We start from the raw sequence: 19,187 nt of genomic DNA on the forward strand, positions 1-19,187 counted from the left end.
GTATTACAGTAAGTGCATTGTTTGCTGTGATAGAAGTTGCAGTATTACAGTAAGTGTGTTGTTTGCTGTGATAGAAGTTGCAGTATTACAGTAAGTGTGTTGTTTGCTGTGATAGAAGTTGCAGTATTACAGTAAGTGCAGAGTTTGATGTGATAGAAGTTGCAATTTTACAGTAAGTGCATTGTTTGCTGTGATAGAAGTTGCAGTATTACAGTAAGTGTGTTGTTTACTGTGATAGAAGTTGCAGTATTACAGTAAGTGCTTTGTTTGCTGTGATAGAAGTTGCAGTATTACAGTAAGTGTGTTGTTTACTGTGATAGAAGTTGCAGTATTACAGTAAGTGCATTGTTTGCTGTGATAGAAGTTGCAGTATTACAGTAAGTGTGTTGTTTGCTGTGATAGAAGTTGCAGTATTACAGTAAGTGCAGAGTTTGATGTGATAGAAGTTGCAATTTTACAGTAAGTGCATTGTTTGCTGTGATAGAAGTTGCAGTATTACAGTAAGTGCGTTGTTTGCTGTGATAGAAGTTGCAGTATTACAGTAAGTGTGTTGTTTGCTGTGATAGAAGTTGCAGTATTACAGTAAGTGCGTTGTTTGCTGTGATAGAAGTTGTAATGTTACAGTAAGTATATTGTTCGCCCAAATATGAACCCTGCCTTGCCTCGTTCATAAACACAGAGCAACCCTGCCTTGCGTCGTTCATAAATACAGAGCAACCCTGCCTTGCCTCTTTCATAAACACAGAGGAACGTTAGCCTAGCCCTCCTTGCGTGTTTCAGAGGGGATTTCTAAATGATTGTGGGGTCTTAGCTTAGCGCTTAGCATGCTAGCATGTTGTGGCATGCAGTAGCAGGCACCCATAGTGTGTTTGCTACCAGCCGTGTCCAATGGGGCTGTTTCCCTCCGAGCTCTGTAGCTAGGGACAACTCTCCAGCCACAACAAGGTGTGTGTGTTTGTGTGCGTGTGCGTGTGTGTGTGTATGTGTGCGTGCGTGTGTGTGTTTGTGTGCGTGTGTGTGTGTGCGTGCGTGCGTGTGTGTGTGTGTGTGTGTTTGTGTGCGTGTGTGGGGCGAGACATTACAGACTTCCCTCTCTTCTCTGGGGCTGCGTCACAAATGTCACCCTATTTCCCTATATAGTCCCATAGGGTCAAAAGTAGTGCACTGCAAAGGGATTAGTGTGACCTTTGGGACTTAGCCCCAGAGAAGTCCAGGTCTGTCATGCTTAGGTATAGCAGCTGGAACTGAACAGCCCTGCTTTATGGCTGATGGACCGACCGACCGCTGACTTGACCGCGCTGACTCCCGAGTGGCGCAGTGGTCTAAGGCTAGGTAGCTAGAGCTGGAGATCCTGGTTCGAATCCAGGCTCTGTCGTAGCCGGCCGCGACCGGGAGACCCATGGGGCGGCGCGCAATTGGCCCGGCGTCGTACAGGGTAAGGGAGGGAATGGCCGGCAGGGATGTAGCTCAGTTGGTAGAGCATGGCGTTTTGCAACGCCAGGGTTGTGGGTTCGATTCCCACGGGGGGCCAGTATGAAAAAATCAATAATGTATGCACTCACTAACTGTAAGTCGCTCTGGATAAGAGCGTCTGTTAAATGACTAAAATGTAAAATTTAGCATGGTACAGAGGTGGACACTACATGACTGTTCTGAAGGGGTAACAGTATACATGATTTAGCAGGGCACAGAGCTGTACAGTACACCTCTGCAGGGGAGACCGATAAATCAACCATCTCTACTCCCTCTGTGCTGAATTCACTCCTTACCTCGTCCCCAGGCTATTGTACACAGTATATGCCAGGCTATTGTACACAGTATATACCAGGCTATTGTACACAGTATATATCAGGATATTGTACACAATATATATCAGGTTATTGCACACAGTATATATCAGGATATTGTACACAGTATATATCAGGATATTGTACACAGTATATATCAGGATATTGTACACAGTATACAGTGGGGAAAAAAAGTATTTAGTCAGCCACTATTTGTGCAAGTTCTCCCACTTAAAAAGATGAGAGAGGCCTGTAATTTTCATCATCATAGGTACATGTCAACTATGAAAGACAAATTGAGAAAAAAAAATCCAGAAAATCACATTGTAGGATTTTTAATGAATTTATTTGCAAATTATGGTGGAAAATAAGTATTTGGTCACCTACAAACAAGCAAGATTTCTGGCTCTCACAGACCTGTAACTTCTTCTTTAAGAGGCTCCTCTGTCCTCCACTCGTTACCTGTATTAATGGCATCTGTTTGAACTTGTTATCAGTATAAAAGACACCTGTCCACAACCTCAAACAGTCACACTCCAAACTCCACTATGGCCAAGACCAAAGAGCTGACAAAGGACACCAGAAACAAAATTGTAGACCTGCACCAGGCTGGGAAGACTGAATCTGCAATAGGTAAGCAGCTTGGTTTGAAGAAATCAACTGTGGGAGCAATTATTAGGAAATGGAAGACATACAAGACCACTGATAATCTCCCTCGATCTGGGGCTCCACGCAAGATCTCACCCCGTAGGGTCAAAATGATCACAAGAACGGTGAGCAAAAATCCCAGAACCACACGGGGGGACCTAGTGAATGACCTGCAGAGAGCTGGGACCAAAGTAACAAAGCCTACCATCAGTAACACACTACGCCGCCAGGGACTCAAATCCTGCAGTGCAAGACGTGTCCGCCTGCTTAAGCCAGTACATGTCCAGGCCTGTCTGAAGTTTGCTAGAGTGCATTTGGATGATCCAGAAGAGGATTGGGAGAATGTCATATGGTCAGATGAAACCAAAATATAACTTTTTGCGAAAAACTCAACTCGTCGTGTTTGGAGGACAAAGAATGCTGAGTTGCATCCAAATAACACCATACCTACTGTGAAGCATGGGGGTGGAAACATCATGCTTTGGGGCTGTTTTTCTGCAAAGGGACCAGGACGACTGATCCGTGTAAAGGAAAGAATGAATGGGGCCATGTATCGTGAGATTTTGAGTGAAAACCTCCTTCCACCAGCAAGGGCATTGAAGATGAAACGTGGCTGGGTCTTTCAGCATGACAATGATCCCAAACACACCGCCCGGGCAACGAAGGAGTGGCTTCGTAAGAAGCATTTCAAGGTCCTGGAGTGGCCTAGCCAGTCTCCTGATCTCAACCCCATAGAAAATCTTTGGAGGGAGTTGAAAGTCTGTGTTGCCCAGCGACAGCCCCAAAACATCACTGCTCTAGAGGAGATCTGCATGGAGGAATGGGCCAAAATACCAGCAACAGTGTGTGAAAACCTTGTGAAGACTTACAGAAAACGTTTGACCTGTGTCATTGCCAACAAAGGGTATATAACAAAGTATTGAGAAACTTTTGTTATTGACCAAATACTTATTTTCCACCATAATTTGCAAATAAATTCATAAAAAATCCTACAATGTGATTTTCTGGAAAAACATTTCTCATTTTGTCTGTCATAGTTGACGTGTACCTATGATGAAAATTACAGGCCTCTCTCATCTTTTTAAGTGGGAGAACTTGCACAATTGGTGGCTGACTAAATACTTTTTTTTCCCCACTGTATATCAGGTTATTGCACACAGCACATAAAAGGCTGGTACATTAACGATTGAAATTTGGCCTTAGTGGGAGTGACCACAGAAGTATATGGGAGTGACCACAGAAGTATATGGGAGTGACCTTACTGAGTAAAGTATTTGTCTTCAGTGAAAGGTCCAATGCAGCTGTTTTTATCTCAATATCAAATAAATTCCAGATAACAATTCAGTACCTTAGCAAAGAACAATACGCCTTTTAGCAAAGAACAATTTCCCAAGCAGTAGTTTTGCTAGGGCTGTCTGGGAGTGGTCTGGGTGAGGGGCCTAATTGGACGAGCCTAATGGGAGCAACCATATTATTGGCAGAGAGGTTTGAAACTCTCTTTGTTATTGGTCTATTAACTTATACGGCCTGGTGATGTCACCAGGCAGACCATAATCTGTTGTGGACAGACTACGTAAACATAATGGTACCGTAGATCTGTCACGATACAAAGAGATGTGTTTGAGATAGCCAGCAGCATTATTTCCGGTGCTTTGGACCAATCACGATTTTGCAGGTTTTGACATCTTTCGAATTTCAGAAGAGGAGGGGACATTTGGCCCATAGACTTGCCCCTAACTTGCAAAGAGGTGGAGCTCTTTGTTCTGGTTCCGATCCTCATTCTATCTCTTCTCTTAACACGTATGGACCCAGAACTTAATCGAACTTAATCATTCCCGGGTTAACTGAGATTATGCAATCCTAAACTTCATCCCACCAAAACAGGCTGAAATTTCAAGAGGTCTTTTCAAACAGCTCTTACACTAAAAGAGCATTATCATCATTTTCACAATTTCACAGTATTATTCCAACCTCATAGTGTGGAAATATATATAAAACAGGAAAATCACGTTTTTGACTGCACTGGGCCTTTACATGTAGAGAATCACAGGACTGTGAGGCATGGATCTGCTCTTGTTGTGTGCTACGTACGATGGAGATTTATGGGGAATGTGCTGCGGGAGATGATTGGTCGGTAGATGAAGCCGATTAAGCCAATGCCTATGCGTCGTGAGTTTCTCCTGGTTTTTCTGTATTGGCTAACGAAGGCCAAGTTTGTCGCGTTGGTCCACCAGCTGTGTCTGGAAATGGGATTCATTCACACCTAACAAATGTTTGGCAGTTTGGCAGAGGCCAATTTAAATGAGTGACTGCTGGTGTAGTTGGTGCCTTATTGTATATGTAGCTGACTGTAGCTGACACATCGATAGAGCACTGTGAGAAAAGGGTCATGTAACTCCACCTCCTCGTAGGTGGTCTTCCGCTCTGACACTCACTCACTAAATGAGTATAGGAGAGAGAGATCACTACTTAAACACACTGTAAAATTACTCAAATGTAAAAGTAAATAGTCTGCTTTGAGCTGTTGCCATTGTGTAACAGTTCAGGTAGCCTATGTCTAAGTAGGGGATCATGGCTTAACCTCATGTTATGTTATATCAACATCCCAGGCTGACAGCTGACAGATGATAGACCATGTTTTACCACTGTGGAAATATTTACTTTTACATTTGAGTAATTTAGCAGACACTAATCCAGTGTGATTTACAGTCAGTGCAATCAACTAAGTTTACTATTAGAAAACGACCACACATCGCAGCAATTCCAAGTACACCCTTCTTTGAATGTCAGGCAGATAGTGATCAGCATAATGTATTCTCATAACAGTAGGGGCCTCTCTGAGATAGTTCAGCCAGCCCTCGGGTTTCACCATCTGTGCTATAGTGTTGAAATGTTGGCCCTTGTTTTAGAGTCCGGGCCAATTCTGTCGCTAGTGGTGTTCTGCCATTCCAATTCCTTATCAGACAGAGACAAGAGTTGACCTCTTCTCTAACTAATTCTGTTTAAATTGTTTATTTTTTAGTTCAGCCCCTCTTCTGTTTTAACTATCAAGTCCAGAAATGTGTTTTACTCCTGTGTCATTTATTTGTTATCTAAAAAAAACACAATGAGTAACAAGTCTGAATCAGTGAATTGTAACTCTGCTTCCATCTTCTGTCACACAGCCCCCGCAGATTCTTACCCACAATCCTTTGCTGGTGGACGGAGGGGAGACGGCGGTCATCTCCAAGGCCGTGCTTCAGATCGACGACCCAGACAACCCTCAGGTTTGTGTGTGTGCTTGCATTTGTGTGTCCGTATGTATGTGTGTGTGTGTGTGTGTGTGTGTGTGTGCGTGTCTGTCTGTTTGTGTGTGTGTGTGAGTGTGAGTGTGTGTGTGTGTGTGTGTGTGTGTGTGTGTGTGTGTGTGTGTGTGTGTGTGTGTGTGCGTGTGTGTGTGTGTGTGTGTGTGTGTGTGTGTGCGTGTGCGTGTGTGTGTGTGTGCATGTCTGTCTGTTTGTGTGCATGTCTGTGTGTGTGTGTGTGTGTGTCTGTGTCTGTGTCTGAAAGTGTGTGTGTATCTAAACATCCCCCTGTGTGTGTCTCTTCCTCAAAGGACGTCCTGGTCATGGTTCTGGACCCGCCCCAACATGGCCGCCTGACCCGTCTCCACGGCGACCGGGCGCTGAGCCAGTTCAAGATGGAGGAGTTGTCACGGGAACAGGTGCAGTATGTCCATGACGGGTCGACGGGGCGACGGGACAGGATGCTGTTACAGGTCAACGATGGACACAGCTACCAGAACATTCTACTGCAGGTCACCATTACTCAGAAGGTAGGAAGGAAGGAGGGAGAGAGGGATTGTATGTTTTTTGCACGACTGTCAGGTCAAATACTACAGTACCATGAGAAAGTATTTGTTCCATTTCTGATTTTCTCTACTTTTGATACTGAATGTTATCAGATCTTCAACCAAAACCTAATATTAGATAAAGGGAACCTGAGTGAACAAATAACACAACAATTACATACTTATTTTATTTATTTCGTAAACAAAGTTATGCAACACCCAATGCCCCTGTGTGAAAACGTAATTGCCCCCTTACACTCAATAACTGGTTGTGCCACCTTTAGCTGCAATGACTCCAACCAAACCCTTCCTGTAGTTGTTGATCAGTCACTCACGTTGCTGTGGAGGAATTTTGACCCACTCTTCCATGCAGAACTCAGCGACATTTGTGGGTTTTCAAGCATGAACTGCTCATTTCAAGTCCTGCCACAACATCTCAAACTGGACTTTGACTAGGCCATTCCAAAACTTCAAATGTGTTGTTTTTTAGCCATTTTCATGTAGACTTGATTGTGTGTTTTGGATCATTGTCTTGCTGCAAGACCCAGCTGCGCTTCAGCTTCAGCTCACAGACGGATGGTCTGACATTCTCCTGTAGAATTCTCTGAAACAGAGCAGAATTCATGGTTTCGTTCTTTTAAGGCAAGTTGTCCAGGTCCTGAGGCAGCAAGCATCCCCAAACCATCTCCAAATATTCCAAACATACTCTGGGACAATTGTGGGATGCGATAGATCCCAAATTAATATAACCACTCGCATCAAAAAACCTTTTAAAAGCAATGAGGCTGATGCAACAGATCAGAACGTTTAGGTTAAAATATTATTAGCTATTAGGCTATTTTGTCACATTATAAGCCCAGCAATGCGCACATGGCAGTAAGTGTGAATGTTCCAAAATGCAATCAATTAGCGGGAAAACACTGTTCTCAAAAGTGACCACAAATGCTATTATGCATGTAATGCTTTATTATAAAGGTGCATTTTTATGGTGAAAATTATCTTCCCCAAACTTGAAACTCACACGCCTCCTATATTCACTATCATTCAAAAGTTTGGGGTCACTTAGAAATGTCCTTGTTTTCTAAAGAAAATAAAAAAAATTGTCCATTAAAATAACATCAAATTGATCAGAAATACAGTGTAGACATTGTTAATGTTGTAAATGGCTATTGTAGCTGGAAACTGCTGATTTTTTATGGAATATCTACATAGGCGTACAGAGGCCCATTATCAGCAACCATCAGTCCTGTGTTCCAATGGCACGTTGTATTTGCTAATCCAAGTTTATCATTTTAAGAGGCCAATTGATCATTAGAAAACCCTTTTGCAATTTTGTTAGCACAGCTGAAAACTGTTGTGCTGATTAAAGAAGCAATACAACTGGCCTTCTTGAGACTAGTTGAGTATCTGGAGCATCAGCAATTGTGGGTTCGATTAAAGGCTCAAAATGGCCAGAAACAAATAACTTTCTTCTGAAACTCATCAGTCTATTCTTGTTCTGAGAAATGAAGGCTATTCCATGCGAGAAATTGCCAAGAAACTGAAGATCTCGTACAACGCTGTGTACTACTCCCTTCACAGAACAGCACAAACTGGCTCTAACCAGAATAGAAAGAGGAGTGGGAGGCCCCGGTGCACAGCTGAGCAAGAGGACGTCAACAGTGAAGAGGCGACTCCGGGATGCTGACCTTCTAGGCAGAGTGCAAAGAAAAAGCAATATCTCAGACTGGCCAACAAAAATAAAAGATAAAGATGGGCAGCCTGAGATATGGCTTTTTCTTTGCAACTCTGGTCAGCATCCCGGAGTCACCTCTTCACTGTTGACGTTGAGACTGGTGTTTTGTGGGTACTATTTAATGAAGCTGCCAGTTGAGGACCTGTGAGGCGTCTGTTTCTCAAACTAGACACTCTAATGTATTTGTCCTCTTGCTCAGTTGTGCACCGGGGCCTCCCACTCCTCTTTCTATTCTGGTTAGAGCCAGTTTGTGCTGTTCTGTGAAGGGAGTAGTACACAGCGTTGTACGAGATCTTCAGTTTCTTGGCAATTTCTCGCATGGAATATCCTTAATTTCTCAGACCAAGAATAGACTGTCGAGTTTCAGAAGAAAGTTATTTGTTTCTGGCCATTTTGAGCCTGTAATCGAACCAACAATTGCTGATGCTCCAGATACTCAACTAGTCTCAAGAAGGCCAGTTGTATTGCTTCTTTAATCAGCACAACAGTTTTCAGCTGTGCTAACATCATCGCAAAAGGGTTTTCTAATGATCAATTAGCCTTTTAAAATGATAAACTTGGATTAGCAAACACAACGTGCCATTGGAACACAGGACTGATGGTTGCTGATAATGGGCCTCTGTACGCCTATGTAGATATTCCATTAAAAAATCAGCCGTTTCCAGCATCAACAGCCATTTACAACATTAACAATGTCTACACTGTATTTCTGATCAATTTGATGTTATTTTAATGGACAACAAAATTGCTTTTCTTTCCAAAACAAGGATATTTCTAAGTGACCCTAAACTTTGGAACGGTAGTGTATGCCAGTTAGGCTCTACACCGGTTGTAAAGCTAATTAATGTGCTTCATTTTTACGAAGTTATTTGGCCACTTTAGTTGTGATACAAACCTTATCAAAACATATATGCCTATGGGCTAGGCTACATGAGGTGTGCGAAAAAGGCATGCTCTGTTTCTTGCCTTACTGCACACGCTGGGCATCATTCACAAGTGATAATACATCATTCACAAGTGATAGGCTAATATTGTCAACCGTCTGACTATTCTTGATTTAATGTTGTCTTTACATATACTAAATAATATATGTGTGATATTAGTTTTGATTTAGAATGGACCATTATCATGTATCATGACCTGTCTCGAAACAGGGGCATGGGGAAAATAAATACATGTCATCTATGCACTTAAAAATAGCGAACGGAAGACGCTTTTCCCGTGGTTCATTTTCATGCCAGCCAGGTAACCTATACGCCTGTTGTAAAGCGAAGCAATGTGCTTAATATTACACACACACACACACACACACACACACACACCTTTCAGACAGCCCATTGAGCTGTCATTGTAAGGCTGATGCGAAGCAGCATTGTCCTTCTCCGCTTATCTTATCTTCCTCTCCTCTTCCTCTCCTTCATCTGCTGATGTGATGTGAACTAGACAGCTGTAAGCGTAGCATCCTCCATATTCCTTTCACCTGTAATGTATTTTTAGATCTGTGTACCCCATGCAGCAGCAACAGACTCAGAGTACACTTAGTCGATCTCTCTCATGTTTTAGTCACCCGTAATACTGCCATTACCATGGCGCTTTCTCTCTCCAACTGTTCCCCCGGTGCCAAGCCTTGCCAAGTCTTGTGCTAGCCGGGTTACAAAGGATCTCCTGAGAGATGGATCATGGAGAGAGCTGGAGAGTAATTAGTCTTTAATGAGACGGTGATGGATGACATTCCCCCTCAAGAGGGCTAAGCCTCTGGGTTCGTCCCAAATGGCCCTATCCTCAACTATGGACCCTGGTCAAAGGTAGTGAGTGTACAAAACATTAGCAACACCTTCCTAATATTGTCACACCTGAATTGGTGAGGACGGTGCATGTTGGTTGGCAGGATGAGACAACTTCCTGCTCTTATACAAATGATTCATCAGAAGTCCCCATGGGTTGGGCATCAGGCTGAATAACTGAATTGAATTGCAGTACTTTCAAACAATATCTGCCATTGAAAAGAAATAATAATTGTTACATATCTTGTGTTTTTACAGCTTACCCATGCTCCTCATGTTCTGTCGGTGCCCACCACGTGGGTGAGAGAGGGAGGCATGGTACAGCTGGGGAAGAGGTATCTGAGGACAGAGTATCAGGGTGCCAGCGATGACCAGATCATCTACACCATAGTGCGCTCCAAGGGAAGCCCCAAATACGGTACGATACACAGCCTTACCCCCCCCAAACATGCTCCTGTTTCTGCTTACTCACACTGTGTTCATTTGGTAATGATGCTAATTTGTCTTTTTGACTGTTGCTTACCTCCCACACCTCTCTCAAACCCCTAATGATCTAATTACCCTCTCCCTTACCTTCTCTCTCTCCCTCACCTTCTCTCTCCCCTTATCTTCTCTCTCTCCCTTACCTTCTCTCTCTCCCTCACCTTCTCTCTCTCCCTTACCTTCTCTCTCTCCCTTATCTTCTCTCTCTCCCTTACCTTCTCTCTCCCCTTATCTTCTCTCTCTCCCTTATCTTCTCTCTCTCCCTTACCTTCTCTCTCCCCTTATCTTCTCTCTCTCCCTTACCTTCTCTCTCTCCCTCACCTTCTCTCTCTCCCTTACCTTCTCTCTCCCCTTATCTTCTCTCTCTCCCTTACCTTCTCTCTCTCCCTCACCTTCTCTCTCTCCCTTACCTTCTCTCTCTCCCTTATCTTCTCTCTCTCCCTTACCTTCTCTCTCTCTCTCCCTTACCTTCTTTCTCTCCCTTACCTTCTAACTCTCCATTACCCTCTCTCTCTCTCCCCCCTCTCTCTTCTCTCTTTTTCCCTCTCCTCCCTCTAGGGGAAGTGGTGTTGGTGCCAATGCCAGCCGACGGCCCAGTGGAAGGTTGGCAGCCCTCGCCCGATGACAGAATCTCTACCCCCACCTCCTCCTTCACTCAGCAGGATGTGAATGAGGGCAGTGTGTGGTACAAACACTTTGGTACCGCCGGCAGGACGCAAGGAGACACCTTCCAGTTCCAGGTGAGTGGTGGTTGTGTGTCCATTGTCCACCAACCCACCTGCCTGCCTGCCTCAGGCTCACTGGGCACAAGCTCACAAACAAACTCTATTACTTTCTTTTTTCAGTTATCTTCTTTCTTCCCCTATTTCTATATCTCTTCTCTCTTCTTCCTTTCTCCTCTGCATATCCCTCTCTCCTTCCAACCTCTCTCTTCTTCCTTCCATCTATAAATCACTGCTAGGCAAATCCCAGCCTTATCTTAGCTCATTGGTCACCATAGCAACACCCACCCGTAGTCTGCGCTCCAGCAGGTATATCTCACTGGTCACCCCCAAAGCCAACACCTCCTTTGGCCGCCATTCCTTCCAGTTCTCTGCTGCAAATGACTGGAACGAACTACAAAAATCTCTGAAGCTGGAGACACTTTTCTCCCTCATTAACTTTAAGCATCAGTTGTCAGAGCAGCTTACCGATCACTGCACCTGTACACAGCCCATCTGTAATTAGCCCACCCAACTACCTCATCCCCATATTGTTATTTATTTTGCTCATTTGCACCCCAGTATCTCTATTTGCACATCATCTCTTGCACATCTATCATTCCAGTGTTAAAACTAATTTTGCACTATGGCGTTTTTATTGCCTTACCTCCATAACTTACTACATTTGCACACACTATATATTGATTTTTCTATTGTGTTATTGACTGTACGTTTTTGTTTATTCCATATGTAACTCTGTGTTGTTGTTGTTTTTATCGCACTGCTTTGCTTCATCTTGGCCAGGTTGCAGTTGGAAATGAGAACTTGTTCTCAACTGGCTTACCTGGTTAAATAACAGTTAAAAAATAAAAATAAAAAATATTTTCTCCTCTGCATATCCCTCTCTCCTTCCAACTTCTCTCTTCCTCTCTGCTGTCTGTCTCCATTGCTTTTCCCTCATTCTATCTCTCCCTCACAAACACACCGCCCGGGCAACGAAGGAGTGGCTCCTCCACCCACCATCCTTCATAGCCATCCACACTCAAGTGTTTACATTTTTTAGGGGGTAGATCAGCTTTAATATTGCAGATAGATTGTGGGTTCTATCAATGTAATTGTCTGCATCATTTCCAATCCCCCATATATTTATTTTATCTTTTTAAAATATATTTTCCTTCTTCCACCCCTATTCTAATTGGACAACGTTACTTAGGCTTCTATTTCCAGCTTATACACACTTTATACATTTTACGGACACAGTACATTTGGCATTAGTTATCTTTTTCTTATTTTGATTTTTTTTGGGTCACCCTTCAGCTACCTTCAACCCCTCCCATCTACAGTATCTCTAAAAACCATCCAGTTTAGATTTCTACTTTCCATATAAATACATCTCTTTTTTTATTTTTATTTTTTATTTATTTCACCTTTATTTAACCAGGTAAGCCAGTTGAGAACAAGTTCTCATTTACAACTTCGACCTGGCCAAGATAAAGCAAAGCAGTGCGATAAAAACAACAACACAGAGTTACATATGGGGTAAACAAAACATACATTCAAAAATACAACAGAAAATATATATACAGTGTGTGCAAATGTAGCAAGTTATGGAGGTAAGGCAATAAATAGGCTATAGTGCAAAATAATTACAATTAGTATTAACACTGGAATGATAGATGTGCAAGAGATGATGTGCAAATAGAGATACTGGGGTGCAAATTAGCAAAATAAATAACAATATGGGGATGAGGTAGTTGGGTGGGCTAATTACAGATGGGCTGTTTACAGGTGCAGTGATCGGTAAGGTGCTCTGACAACTGATGCTTAAAGTTAGTGAGGGAGATAAGAGTCTCCAGCTTCAGAGATTTTTGCAATTCGTTCCAGTCATTGGCAGCAGAGAACTGGAAGGAATGGCGGCCAAAGGAGGTGTTGGCTTTGGGGATGACCAGTGAGATATACCTGCTGGAGCGCATACTACGGGTGGGTATTGCTATGGTGACCAATGAGCTAAGATAAGGCGGGGATTTACCTAGCAGTGATTTATAGATGGCCTGGAGCCAGTGGGTTTGGCGACGAATATGTAGTGAGGACCAGCCAACAAGAGCGTACAGGTCACAGTGGTGGGTAGTATATGGGGCTTTGGTGACAAAACGGATGGCACCTTGATAGACTACATCCAATTTGCTGAGTAGAGTGTTGGAGGCTATTTTGTAAATGACATTGCCGTACTCAAGGATCGGTAGGATAGTCAGTTTTACGAGGGCATGTTTGGCAGCATGAGTGAAGGCTTTGTTGCGAAATAGGAAGCCGATTCTAGATTTAACTTTGGTTTGGAGATGCTTAATGTGAGTCTCGAAGGAAAGTTTACAGTCTAACCAGACAACTAGGTATTTGTAGTTGTCCACATACTCTAGGTCAGACCCGTCGAGAGTAGTGATTTTAGTCGGGTGGGCGGGTGCCAGCAGCGTTCGATATAAGAGCATGCATTTAGTTTTACTAGTGTTTAAGAGCAGTTGGAGGCTACGGACGGAGTGCTGTATGGCATTGAAGCTTGTTTGGAGGTTTGTTAACACAGTGTCCAATGAAGGGCCAGATGTATACAAAATGGTGTCATCTGCGTAGAGGTGGATCTGAGAGTCACCAGCAGCAAGAGCGACATCATTGATATACACGGAGAAAAGAGTCGGCCCAAGAATTGAACCCTGTGGCACCCACATAGAGACTGCCATAGGTCCAGACAACAGGCCCTCCGATTTGACACATTGAACTCTATCTGAGAAGTAGTTGGTGAACCAGGCGAGGCAGTCATTTGAGAAACCAAGGCTATTTAGTCTGCCAATAAGAATGCAGTGGTTGACAGAGTCGAAAGCCTTGGCCAGGTCAATGAAGACGGCTGCACAGTACTGTCTATTATCGATCGCGGTTATAATATCGTTTAGGACCTTGAGCGTGGCTGAGGTGCACCCATGACCAGCTCGGAAACCGGATTGCATAGCGGAGAAGGTACGGTGGTATTCGAAATGGTCGGTGATCTGTGTGTTAACTTGGCTTTCAAAAACTTTCTAAAGGCAGGGCAGGATGGATATAGGTCTGTAACAGTTTGGATCTAGAGTGTCACCCCCTTTGAAGAGGGGGATGACCGCGGCAGTTTTCCAATCTCTGGGGATCTCAGACATTACGAAAGAGAGGTTGAACAGGCTAGTAATAGGGGTTGCGACAATTTCGGCAGCTAGTTTTAGAAAGAAAGGGTCCAGATTGTCTAGCCCAGATGATTTGTAGGGGTCCAGATTTTGCAGCTCTTTCAGAACATCAGCTGTCTAAATTTGTGTGAAGGAGAAGCGGGGGGGGGCAGGCATGGGCAAGTTGCAGCGGAGGGTGCAGAGCTGGTGGCCGGGGTAGTGGTAGCCAGGTGGAAAGCATGGCCAGCCGTAGCAAAATGCTTGTTGAAATTCTTGATTATTGTAGATTTATCGATGGTGATAGTGTTTCCTAGCCTCAGTGCAGTGGGCAGCTGGGAGGAGGTGCTCTTATTCTCCATGGACTTTACAGTGTCCCAAAACTGTTTGGAGTTAGTGCTACAGGATGCACATTTCTGTTTGAAAAAGCTAGCCTTTGCTTTCCTAACTGCTTGTGTATATTGGTTCCTAACTTCCCTGAAAAGTTGCATATCGCGGGGGCTATTCGATGCTAATGCAGTACTCCACAGGATGTTTTTGTGCTGGTCAAGGGCAGTCAAGTCTGAGGAGAACCAGGGGCTATATCTGTTCTTAGTTCTGTATTTTTTGAATGGGGCATGTTTATTTAAGATTGAGAGGAAATTACTTTTAAAGAACAACCAGGCATCCTCTACTGACGGAATGAGATCGATATCCATCCAGTATACCTGGGCCAGGTCAATTAGGAAGGCCTGTTCGCTAAAGCGTTTTAGGGAGCGTTTGACAGTGATGAGGGGTGGTCGTTTGACCGCGGACCTGTTACGGACGCAGGCAATAAGGCAGTGATCGCTGAGATCCTGGTTGAAGACAGCGGACGTGTATTTAGAGGGTAAGTTATTCAGGATGAGATCTATGAGGGTTCCCATGTTTACGGATTAAACATGGGCACCCTCTCTCTCTCTGTGTGTGTCTCATCTTACTGCGTTGGAGCAAATGGAAACAAATTACTCACAAATTAGTGCTAAATTAGGGATTATCCTTGTGAAGTAGACTCAGCGCTCAGCAGCGTTTAGGCCATAACAAATGGATGTGTGGCAGCCAGGTTAAGCTAACAGCTTTCATAGAGCCTGGCAGAACAAGGCAAATCAGCAGCCAAGAACATAGAGAGAGATCACAGTCATTTGAATGTTCTCTCATTTTCTTGTTTTATGGTTTTCTCTCTCCCCTTGTCTCTCTGACGCTCTCTCTGTCTCTCCCTCTCTCTCGCCACACTTTCTGCTTTATCGCTCTGTCCCTCTCTGTCTCTCTCTGTCTCTCTCTCTCTCTCTCTCTCTCTCTCTCTCTCTCTCTCTCTCTCTCTCTCTCTCTCTCTCGCTCTCTCTCTCTCTCTCTCTCCCCTCCCTCTCTCTCTGTCTCTCTCTGTCTCTCTCTCTCTCTCTCTCTCTCTCTCTCTCTCTCTCTCTCTCTCTCTCTCTCTCTCTCTCTCTCTCTCTCTCTCTCTCTCTCTCTCTCTCTCTCTCTCTCTCTCTCCCTCCCTCTCTCTCTCTCTCTCTCTCTCTCTCTCCCTCTCTTTCCCTCTCTCTCTCTTTCTCATTCTCTTAACATGTTGGCACCATCAGCTAAGGTTAAAGCAAAACAATATATTTCTGAAGTGTCTCATCATGATAACAGTAAAGTTATGACCCTGTCAAAACTCAGCTCGTCAGATATTTTCATCATGAGCGAATACTGTCATCTTCCAAGTAGTTTATTTTGACAGCCTTAACATTCAAACTGATCTGGTTCTGGAGGACAAGATGCCTTCTATGGAATGGGTGTTGGGAGATCAACTATTAAATGTTAACTATTAAATATGAATTACTAAATATGAACTATTAAATTATGTCAGTAAGTTATTTGTTTTATTTGCACTTTTATTGAGATGTGCGGCTACACGTCAAATCCGCGGTGTGAAAATTAGAGGGTACAGGATAAAATAACTTGGCAGATGAACTTAGTAAAACTGCTGTCATGTTCATTAGTTTCACTATATAAGCACTATAATGCTATACTGTGCTACATAACATATTATTTAAGCAGCTTATAACATGGTCATAAGCGATGCACTACATATTTACTAGTTCTAGATGAACAACAGGTCCACAACAGTTTTAGGCCTACCCTTTACCATAGCTACTTGTTAGATGTTAGGAGAAAGATACTAACACGACTTGTGTTTCCACCCCGCTAAAACGGAAACTATCTGCGGGTTTCAGGCAAGTCTATGGACCAAATGTCCTCCCGAAATTCGAAAAGAGTTGTGATTTGTCTAAATGATCAGTGATGGAAAAATCAGCGTATCGAAAACACAGTTCCTCGTTACTAGTCACTTCCAACAGTCATTTGACAGACGCTACCGTGCCATTTATGTTACGTGTGTCTATCCACAAGAGGTTAGGTCATGGTTAAAGCTTGATGATAAAGTTACAGTATGATTCGAAATGTCGTCATCTTCCAGGTGTCTAGTGAGGGGTCCCCAGACACGCTCAGTGATGCTCAGACCTTCACCATCGGAGTGATGCCTGAACTCCCAGGGTTCCCCAAGCTGGCCCCCACCTGTGACCTACAGATAACGGTAATGGAAGAACAGAACAGCGGGAAAGAATACACTATCTACTGTGGAGTCTTAGATTATGTACAGTGCCTAGTGAAAGTCTACAATAGTGAAAGTCTACAATAGAGAAAGTCTATAGTGAGTGAGTGTGTGTGTGTGTGTGTGTGTGTTGGGTGCAGAGTGTGTGTGTGTGTTTTGGGTGGAGTGTGTGTGTGTTTGTTGATTGGAGTTTGTGTGTGTGTTGGATGGAGTGTGTGTTGGGTGGAGTGTGTGTTGGATGGAATGTGTGTGTGTTGGTTGGAGTGTGTGTGTGTGTGTGTGTGAGTGTGTGTGTTGGATGGAGTGTGTGTGTGCTGGGTGGAATGTGTGTGTGTGAGTGTGAGTGTGTGTGTGTTGGTTGGAGTGTGTGTGTGTTGGAGTGTGTGTGTGTGTGTTGGGTGGAGTGTGTGTGTGTGTGTGTGTGTGTGTGTGTGTGTGCGTGTGAGTGTGTGTGTGTGTGTGCGGGGTTAGACATTACAGACTTCCCTCTCTTCTCTGGCTGGCGTCCCAAATGACACCCGGATTCCCTATATAGTGTGTTGCATAGACCAGAGTTCTCTGGGGCTGCGTCCCAAATGGCATTAGTGGATACAAATAAAATAAAAAATGTGTGTGTGTGTGTGTATGTGTGTGTGTGTGTGTGTGTGTGTGTGTGTGTGTGTGTGTGTGTGTGTGTGTGTGTGTGTGTGTGTGTGTGTGTGTGTATGTGTATGTGTATATCCATGCAGGCGCTGGAAGATCGTGTGACTGTGGTAACACCCACAGCTTTGTCCTTTGTGGACTCTGAGACGCCCAGTGAAAAGCTTTTCTACAACATCACTAAGCCGCTACCTCAGGGACAAGGTAATCTACACTGCCATCTTCTAGCGTCTCAATACAGGAGCAGACAGGAGGGGAAGTTTTCCTATAAACAACTTTACTCTCAATGCACACCACCAGACCTTGGTTCAAATACTATTTGAAGTCATTACAAATCATTTATCTGTGCTTGGTTGAGCTAACCTGGCTTGATTGAGCTTGCCTGGCTTGATTGAGCTTACCTGGCTTGATTGAGCTGGCCTGTGGCTTGATTGAGCTTGCCTTGCTTTACTAAGCTTGCATGTAGCTTGATTGATCTGGCCTGTGGCTTTATTGATTTTTCCTGTGGCTTTATTGAGCTTACATGTGGCTTAATGAACCAATAGTCCTAAAATTGCCAACACTCCAGGGAAGCTTGAGCAAACGCTCAAAGTATTTGACAAAATGCCAGATAATATTATAACACAGATATATAGGACAACTTGCTAGTTATAATATTATAAAACAGATCTATAGGACAACATGCTAGTTATAATATTATAATACAGATCTATAGGACAACATGCTAGTTATAATATTATAACACAGATCTATAGGACAACATGCTAGTTATAATATTATAATACAGAACTGGATGACAACATGCTAGTTATAATATTATAATACAGATCTATAGGACAACATGCTAGTTATAATATTATAATACAGATATATAGGACAACATGCTAGTTATAATATTATAACACAGATATATAGGACAACATGCTAGATATAATATTATAACACAGATCTGGATGACAACATGCTAGTTATAATATTATAATACAGATCTATAGGACAACATGCTAGTTATAATATTATAACACAGATCTATAGGACAACATGCTAGTTATAATATTATAATACAGATCTATAGGACAACATGCTAGTTATAATATTATAACACCGATCTGGATGACAACATGCTAGTTATAATATTATAATACAGATCTGTATGACAACATGCTAGTTATAATATTATAACACATATCTGTATGACAACATGCTAGTTATAATATTATAATACAGATCTGTATGACAACATGCTAGTTATAATATTATAACACATATCTGTATGACAACATGCTAGTTATAATATTATAATACAGATCTGGATGACAACATGCTAGTTATAATATTATAACACAGATCTATAGGACAACATGCTAGTTATAATATTATAATACAGATCTATAGGACAACATGCTAGTTATAATATTATAATACAGATCTATAGGACAACATGCTAGTTATAATATTATAAAACAGATCTATAGGACAACATGCTAGTTATAATATTATAATACAGATCTATAGGACAACCTGCTAGTTATAATATTATAATACAGATCTATAGGACAACATACTTGTTATAATATTATAACACAGATCTGGATGACAACATGCTAGTTATAATATTATAACACAGATCTATAGGACAACATGCTAGTTATAATATTATAATACAGATCTATAGGACAACATACTAGTTATAATATTATAACACAGATCTGGATGACAACATGCTAGTTATAATATTATAACACAGATCTATAGGACAACATGCTAGTTATAATATTATAAAACAGATCTATA

The 19,187-nt window shown here is 42.7% G+C and overlaps 1 protein-coding gene across 1 annotated transcript in view; it reads left to right on the forward strand.

The window, feature by feature from the left end:
- fras1 (Fraser extracellular matrix complex subunit 1) overlaps positions 1-19,187 on the forward strand; it is a 339,766-nt gene that overhangs the window by 237,330 nt on the left and 83,249 nt on the right. The window contains exons 29-34 of the mRNA XM_045226860.1: positions 5,600-5,701; positions 6,031-6,249; positions 10,042-10,201; positions 10,825-11,006; positions 16,620-16,736; positions 17,483-17,597. Coding sequence (XP_045082795.1) covers positions 5,600-5,701; positions 6,031-6,249; positions 10,042-10,201; positions 10,825-11,006; positions 16,620-16,736; positions 17,483-17,597 — 895 coding nt within the window. The remainder of the gene's footprint in view (positions 1-5,599; positions 5,702-6,030; positions 6,250-10,041; positions 10,202-10,824; positions 11,007-16,619; positions 16,737-17,482; positions 17,598-19,187) is intronic.

This window comes from Coregonus clupeaformis, chromosome 18, assembly GCF_020615455.1.
Source record: "Coregonus clupeaformis isolate EN_2021a chromosome 18, ASM2061545v1, whole genome shotgun sequence".
Lineage (NCBI taxonomy): Eukaryota > Metazoa > Chordata > Actinopteri > Salmoniformes > Salmonidae > Coregonus > Coregonus clupeaformis.